The sequence below is a fragment of the Microtus pennsylvanicus genome, chromosome 5 (genome assembly GCF_037038515.1).
Source record: "Microtus pennsylvanicus isolate mMicPen1 chromosome 5, mMicPen1.hap1, whole genome shotgun sequence".
Classification (NCBI taxonomy): Eukaryota; Metazoa; Chordata; class Mammalia; order Rodentia; family Cricetidae; genus Microtus; species Microtus pennsylvanicus.
The window spans coordinates 41237709-41246274 of record NC_134583.1 but is presented as its reverse complement, the minus strand read 5'-3'; the positions used below and the strand labels follow the sequence as shown (position 1 = coordinate 41246274).

At 45.1% G+C, this 8566-nt stretch overlaps 1 protein-coding gene across 1 annotated transcript; it reads right to left on the bottom strand.

Annotated features, from left to right (window-relative positions):
- Positions 1 to 358: 358 nt before the first annotated feature.
- LOC142851250 (protein phosphatase 1 regulatory subunit 21-like) lies at positions 359 to 6903 on the bottom strand. Its single transcript, XM_075975140.1, has 5 exons — positions 6694 to 6903; positions 5502 to 5618; positions 2676 to 2778; positions 1350 to 1527; positions 359 to 410 (listed from the first exon to the last, which is right to left on the bottom strand). The coding sequence occupies exons 1-5, from the start codon at positions 6901 to 6903 to the stop codon at positions 359 to 361; spliced, it is 660 nt and encodes a 219-aa protein (XP_075831255.1).
- Positions 6904 to 8566: the final 1663 nt, after the last annotated feature.

Below are 8566 nucleotides of genomic sequence, written 5' to 3'. Positions count from 1 at the left end.
TATGATATAACTGGAATTATATTGGCTGGTCGTCATCACAGAGATGGCCCAGAAAGTGCCAGGAACCCTCTCTACACCGTGAGAGGAGGGTTGTGTAGTGCAGACTCCAGTGTAGCAACCCAGAATGTCAGAGGAAATCTCGCCAAGCAAAGAATTGGTCTGCTCCACCAGTGCAAGACTCTTTACAGCCTCTTCAGCTCATGGATGGGTGATAAAGGCCTGGCTTACAGAAGTGCTCCGACCATCTGAGATGACACAGAGAACTGAGCACCCAGTGTCGTGAAGCTGACATTCACTAACAGAGACGTGGTATGCCATATATGGAAATGCATGCCTACCTAAGCACATTACTCAGTATCTATAGACTGGCTCGGACAGAGGCGCCCCGAGAAACAGAGTCAACAGCAATCCTAGAGATAAAATGGTTAGCATCCCATATAGGGCAGTTATGCGAAGAAAGGACTCCATTCCACTCCTGGGCATATACCCAAAGGTCATTTCCTACTGCAGAGACTTCTGCACATCCACATGAATTTCTGCTCTACTCAGAATAGCAAGGGAATAGAACCAGCCTCGACGCCCACCAACTGATAAAGAGGTGGGAGACAGATGATGTGCAATATTATTCAGCTGTAAAGAAAAATGAGATTTGCAGGAAAATGGACAGACTCAGGAAGCATAACATTAACAGAGGTGACCTAAGCTGAAAAAGAAGAAGCGCATGCTCCCTCTCATATACGGACGCTAGCCTCTAATATATGGATACATGGAAACAGGTCTAAGTGTCGATCTGGTACAAAACTTAGGAAAGAAATCAAGAGAGGGCAATGTGAGGACAGAGTGCAGGCGGGGGACACACGAGCCAGGAAAGAGGATATTAGGCTAATTTTGTTGCGCTTGCTGTTGTTTTTGCCAGTTTCTACTCTGTTTCTTCTTTCTGTGTGGTAGATAACTGAATTAAAATGTAGTAGATACTGAAAGAAGAAAACCCTAAGTCAAGTCTACAGTCTCAAACTGCAGCTCACTGAGAGGCTAGCGTTTGGGACTGATAAGTGTCTCAGTGGCTTCCTTAAGCTGTGTGAGGTTTTACTTGTGGATTAACGAGAATAAATGATTTTACTGAATGAAACAATTTGCTAAGGGTTCCACAAATAGTGTTAGGATCTTCTACAGACAGAGCATGCTCCTCTCCTAAGGCCATCTGCTGGTCCCCCTCACTCACGCACAAAAGCATAAATGTCAAAAGGCAGCAGGTCAAACCGCAGCTTAGACTAAGCCAAAGAAACCATTTTTCTTTCTGGACAGGGAAATGAGGCACAGGACGGTGACTCACAAGTACGTGCTCTCACCCTTGCTTTTGAAACACCACAGTGACATGTCTTCTACCAGCTGCATCAACCATTCCCACTCCCCGCCCTGCACACACCTTACTGGACATCTTCAGCGTGTCGATCTCTTCCCTCTGCTTGGACAGTGTCTCGTTCATGCTGCACAGGTGGTCACTCATCATGCTTGTCAAAGTTACTTCTTTATTACAAACATCTGGAGAGCAGCCTAGCTGATTAGTTCACACAAAGGTAAGGCACAGGTTGAACTGAAAAGAAATGGGGAAATGTATCAGCCTTCAAAGAATGCGTTCGTAACTTATTTGGGAAAACTTATAGGCTGGAGAGCTATCTTAGCTTGTTAAGTGTTTGCTTTGCAAGCATGAGGCCCCAAGTGCCCGAGAAATTGGGCCTGTGTGGCACACTAGGAATCGCAGTGCTGGGGAGGAGACAGATCGCTGGACTCACTGATGAGCTAGCCAGTCTACTTAGCAAGTCTGAATACAGGCATGCTTGCACAAATGTTCCTGCATGTCCAAAATATAAACATTCCCTCCTTGGCTGGGTACAGGACTGTCAAAAGCCTGAGGTGAATTGAAACCCACCCCGGGTTTTCAAAGGCTCTGCATAGACCTGGCCTTCTGCTCCCTCCCAGGAGGACACCTTCTCGCCTGCACTTCATGCTCTCCCCAGCCTCTTCAATGTCTCCTAAGTAATCTGAGAAGTTGATCTGAAACACGGACCACTGTGTTCCTGGGTTTTCCTGTGTCTCTCTCATGTTGACACCAACAAGGGCTTCCTGGAAGGCGATGTCAGAAACTGGAATTTGATCGTCTGCTTATGTATTTGTATATACATACTGAAGCAGGGTCTCGCTATGTATTCCTGGCTGCCCTGGAACCCAGACTGTAGACCAGGTTGGCCTCAGAGATCCACCTGCCTCTTCCTCCCAAGTGCTAGGATTAAAGGCATGTGCCACCATGTCTAGCAAAAACGAGTGTATGAAACCCAGCAGTGAAGAAGGAGGAATGGTTTGCAGCCACCCTCTTAGGTTTATTTAGGTCAGTTTCTGAAACAAGACAGAATAATGTGGGCAAAACAAGCCTGCAGCCAGTCATGACCAGGAAGAAGAGAAAGAAGTATTATGGGTAAGTGAAAATAAACAAATGCAGACTACAGCAGAATTTGAAATTCAAATCAGAAACAAGTAAGATGACCACTCTTTGCCTAGTATAAGTAATGCATGCCTTTCAGGTGAGTTAGACTTGAACTGCAGAACAGTGTGTTTAAGGCCAGCGATCCAATCACTTCCCAAGGGAAGGCACTGGCGCAGAGGTCACCTTCAGGAACCCACCTGCAGCCTGCTGCTGTTCTGACTGGCTAGCTTCACCTCCTCAGTCAGCATCTCCTTGCACTTCTCTGCCAGGGCTAGTCTCTTCAAGAGCGCTCGGCACTGTACAATAAAACATCAGACTTTATCCTGGGAAGGTTAGTAGGTTATAGTCACCAAAGCCAAAGGTCATCATCCATTCCAAAACTCTCTACTGAACATGTGCCTGAGAACGAGAACAGAAGATGAAGCCACACCCTCTTGTTTTAATAAGGTAAAAAAGGCCAGCAGTCCAAGTTCATCGGTGTTCTCAGCTGCAGTGACCACAAAGCACACGAGAAATTCTCTATTTACACAGGATCCATTTATACTCCTGTGGATAGAGGACACTGGTTATCTCAAAAGTGATCACAGGTTGCCAACCAGGGGCCCTATCTGGGATTTGGGTTTAAAGTTATTCTGTAGAGACCCCAATGCAGGAAGGAACCATGACATCTTTATAATCCCACCGTAAGACTTATGCTGACGATATGGAGAAGACAAATCTCTTCAGAGTTTTACTAAGTCCAGATGATTCAAAACAGAGCAGATGAAAAGGAAAAGGGGAAATTTTATTTCACTATTGTTCAGACAAGGGCGATTTGAAGACACACACTGAATACTGTGTAGACATCAGGATCTCCAAGTATCCTTTCCAGTGAAGTCATATGGGGAGGCACTACTTCCTGTTTATAGATGAGAACAAACTGGGAGAATCTAAAAATTCTTCTATAATAATTGTGTTGAAACGTACTAAAATAGGCAGATCTCATGAAAATGAGACAGACTAAAATTTCCTGTTACTCATTTGTTCTCGAGAAAACTTCAGGACAATCTGTACGATCAAATCAGCCACTTCCCTCTGTGCTCAGCACTGACCCTGACCAAGAGGGAGAAAGCAAGCAAGGCACAGTCCATAGGAAGATGACAATCACATTGGGAACACTAACCCGGAGAGCAGACAGGGAAGCAGAAATGTGGTATCAGTTGCAGGCCCAGCTCAAGAGGCAGCAGTTCCACCATTGGCCAGGCTGTTTGCTGTGCCCCCTTCTATACTGTAACATAGCAATCATAAGAGACCACCAATGAAAGGGGGCACAGCAACTCCCTGCACACTGGGCTGGGCTGATTTACTTTAAAAGAAGAAACATAAGGTGCTCTTCTACCTCCAGCAACTGGCTGCCTGTCAACCTCTTCATCTCTGCAATGTCGGAGACAATCACAGATGACACGAGGTCCAAGAAAGAGTCCCTTCCTTTGCGGTTTAACACCTTAAAGTGCTATAATTCTCTGACCGTCTCTTTAATTAATTCTTACTATAAAGTGCGAACCGAAGACTTAACCGAAGGCTGCATGTACCCACCCAGCCTTCTTCCTTCCTTATTCTTGAACAGTTGTACTGATTTCATTCACTTCCTGATGTGGGATCTCCTTCTTTATATGTGTTGCTTTTATTGGTTGTTGAATAAAGCTGTTACAGCCAATGGCTTAGCAGAAATCAGAACAGAGAAAGAGAATAGGTAGAGTCAGAGAGACTCCATGTAGCTGCTGAAGGAAAAAGATGGCAGAATGCCAAAACCTTACCGGTATGCCAGAGCCTCTTGGCGAAACACAAATTAATAGAAATGGGTTATAAGAATTAGCCAGAAATATGTCTAAACTTTTGGCCAAGCAGTGTTGTAATTAATATAGTTTGTGTGATTATTCGTGTCTGGACAGCTGGGAAACAAGCGAGCAGTCTCAGTCTACAACTTCCCCTTCAACTTTGCAAATTCTATGTATAGTGAACAGTGGGTTTTATTTATATGAATTATTGAGTAAAGGAAGAAGAAAAGGTGACAAAAGTAAGATTTTGTATCTTTTATAAGTTAAAATGGGTGCCATTTTCCATTTTATCATTTAAATCCAGTCCTATAAACTTCTCCTTTGGAAATGTGAGCTTGCTGGGCTGGAGAGATGGCTCTGCAGGTCAACTGCTTGCTGTGCAGGCATGAGGACCTAGGATCCCCAGCAGCCATGCAAAAAAGCCAGGTATGGCGGCACAGGGCTTTAACTGCAGAGCTAGGGAGGCAGACACAAGAGGAGCCTGGGCTCTAGCCAGCCAGTCTATCCGACCAAGAGCTCTGGTTCAGTGCGAGGCCGTGTCTGAAAGAGACAGCTGGAGAATGATGGAGGAAGGTACCTGATGCTGACCTCTGGAGTCCACATGTGCATGCACAGGTGTGTGCACACGCACATCCACAGTCCCCCTCAATACACAGAGACATAAAGACACTGAAGAGAATTTAAAGATGGGCTGGAGAGTTGGCTCAGGGAATAAAGGTGCCATCAGCCTAATAACCTGAGTCTGATCCCTGAAAAGAGGCAACTCCTGCAAACTGTCCTCTCATGTCTACACCTGCTGGCACTCCCACACCTGCATAGTAAGGACATATAAAACCAAAAAAGGTCAGATGCGGTTTACTTTTCAGTCTGCACATGTGAAAATCCCTTCGTCTACGCGTGTCCTCTACCACCAACACAAGTAATCCTCCAAAACTCACAACACAGGGCCACAGAAAGGCTGCACAAACCTGTCATCTCTCTTGCAGGAACCTGGGAACGATGCAAGAAGTCTTACACTTACTAAATTGAAGGTGCCGGAGTGGCGGACAAACTGGTCGCCATCAGCCATGACCGACCCAGACACAGGAGGACAGAAAGCGCGTTGGTGGTGACGTCTCTCCCAGCAGACGGAGACCAGAACCAGAACCGTGACCCGACTAGAAGGGGCAGAGGGAAGTGGCAATCTTATTAGCTCCACTCACCTCTGTGTAGAAGTGCACTGATTTGCTGTCCGACAGCTGTAGCTGAGACGTGAGCTCCGCTATCCTTGCCATGTAGTGGTTCTTGATTAGGTCTTCCCGGGACTCCACGTCTGGGACCTAAGCAGAACACAAACCAGAGGTTCCAGTGAGAACAGAGGTTCCAGTGAGAACGGTATTTCTAGCAGAGAAACCAAAGCCACACTTTATATCTCTTCACTGGAACCTCACAGGAGACAGCTCTCCGTCCCTTCAGAGGAACGCCAGACAAGGCAGAAGAGCCCAGGCTTCCTCATCAGCAGCTGCTGGCCTATGTGGTGGAGCTCCCCAGAGAACAGCACTGCAGTGGAGTACCAGGAAGCCCATGGACCACGTCCTTAGACATCTGTTCACTCATTCCTGTTTTGTTTTGTTTTTTGAAGTAGAGTGCTACCAAGCATCTAGGGCTAAACTGAAATGCATAATCCTCCTGCATCAACCTCCCAAGTGCTTGGGTTACAGGTGTAAGCCATCACACACAGTTCTAATCAGCTTTTATCAGCCACAAACCTAAACTTTCAAAATCTCCACTTTCTGACTAACATAAACTCTTTAATTGGAAGAGAGCAGAGAATGGGGGAGTATTTATTGGAACCCCTGGCTTTTGTTGACACACAGTCATTATATATACAGTCCTGGGTTTTAGTTCACAAGTATAAATATTGCCGGTCCAGTGGTGTGGGGAGTCCTTCTGTCTGTGTGTTGCTTTTATTGGTTAATGAATAAAGAAACTGCTTTCAGCCAATGGCTTAACAGAATACAGCCAGGCTGGAAAAGATATATATAGAGAGAGTAGGCAGAGTTAGGAGAAGCCATGGAACCACCAGAGGAGAAAGATGTGAGCAGCCATCCAGAACCTTGCTGGTAAGCCATGAGCCTCGTGGAAAAATATAAAATATAGGAATGGTCTAATTTAAGATATAAGAGCTAGCTAGCAGTGGCTTAATAATTATAGCTTCTATGTGATTATTTCATGTCTTGGCAGCCAGAAACGAACAAACTGCCTCCCCAACAGCACTCCAAACTTCCCATCTTCTCCTTCCCCTCATTGGCCTCCATCATTCTCTAGATAGTCATAGAGAAGCTTTTCTGTATCTTTATAAAATCTAAGAAACCACAAATGGGAGAAAATGTTACATTTCTTTCTGAGCCTGACTTGATCTACTTCACATGATAATCTCTGGTTATATCCATTTTCTTGCAAACAATATATCATTCTTATGGCTTCATAAAATTCTGTTGTAAATACACCACATTTTGTCATTTCTCTGCTGGTGAACACCGAGGTTGACCACATGACTTGGCTACTCTGAACAATACCGCAATCAGCATCTAGTGTCAATACCACTGTGCTACGTTGACTCATGGTCCTGTGGAACCTCTAAATTTAGAACACTGGTTTTTCCACCCTTAAATTTTCTTCAGGAAAATGTAGTGATCATAAACATACTAATAAATTAAACAAAATAGAACTGTTTAGGACCTTTGTTCCAGATTGGTCCAGACCAGTATTTTTCCTGGTTATACTAGCAATTACACATAATTGAGCCAAATTTAAAAATTCATGAAGCTCAGTATTACCTTTGAAATCAGTAAGTTAATGACAGACTCTACAAGTCTCCTAGGACCATGGTGGCTGCACGAAGTGATGAGTTTGGCTGCTTCAGTTTTCCTCTACTGGTCACTTGCAGAACCATTATTTTCAGTTATTTCAAAATTCAAATATATAAGCCCAGGTGACAGGTCACACCAGATCTCGGCTCACTCACAGCAAGCACACGCGGAGGCCTGAGAAACCCTGCACTCTGTCAAAACTGTGGAAGTCGGCCACTGAGCAAGACACGTGCTAAGCCAGGCTCTAGGCTACCCTCTGTTGACGACAGCACAAAAGTACTGATGAGAGAAAATGTCACTTTCCTTGTAAGAATTGCCAAAACGCACAGAGAGCTCCTACAGGACTCGTCCACAAGCACGTGCCACACAAGCACTAACCAGCAACATAATGCGGAGTGCACATACCTCACTGTCTGGCACTCTAGTTAAAACCCCAACCTAGAACATAAAGAAAAAGCAGCATTAGAAGAGAAGATACACATTTCAGACACAGAAGCTAACAGCCTATAGTGCGTTCTCTTCTTGGTCTGCACTGGTGCACAGGCCATTGGTAATGCAGGCCAGATGGCTGTGGATGCTCAGCACGGCTTCTGCCAGGCGGCACAAACTGATGACCAATGTCAAATGCTCTATCGAAATGCTAAGTCACCCAACAAATCATCCAGGAGGGACAGGAAGGACAGGAGGGTGACCAACTTTGACACTACCACATCATTTCCAAAGCAGTCACACAGAGGGTCCCATGGAGACCACAGTCATCAAACGAGGTGAATGGAACACAAATAAGCACTTTGTGTAAAAACTCAGAAGGAAAAAAAGCATACATAATATTATCAAGACATTAATAAACATTCATTTGAGACTTAAATACATATAACTTTAGATAAATTATATTACAACTCCATTTTTCTAAATTTTGCTTTTATAGATTAAGACTCAAAAAACAGGACTGGGGGTGGCTCAGTGGTAGAGAGCTCGCCTCGCCTCATACGCACAAGCCCTCGGTCCAGTCCTGACCACCATCACCCCTCAAAAAAAGAAAAAGATGTCAAAAGCAGGTGTGATTGCAGAATGCAAGTTACCGTCCAAGGTGGCAGGCATAAGGACTTAAGAAACCTACAGGAGACCTTTCCTCCACGGGTCTCTGCTAACCAGGAATGACCTGCAGGGGGCAGTCTGCATATATTCTCAGCCATCCTCAAGGGCATCATTCTTTTATTTGCTAGCTGCTGCCCACGACCTTTGTGGAGACAGTTTCTCTCTATAGCCATGGCTGGCCATGAACTCATGGCAATCCTCCTGCCTGTAGCAGCCAGGTGCTAGGATCATAAGTGTGCCCTGTGTCCAGCTTTCAAGAGTATTACTCTGAGGACTGAGTGCTGTGATTTCACAGATGCAACACCTATCTACCTACA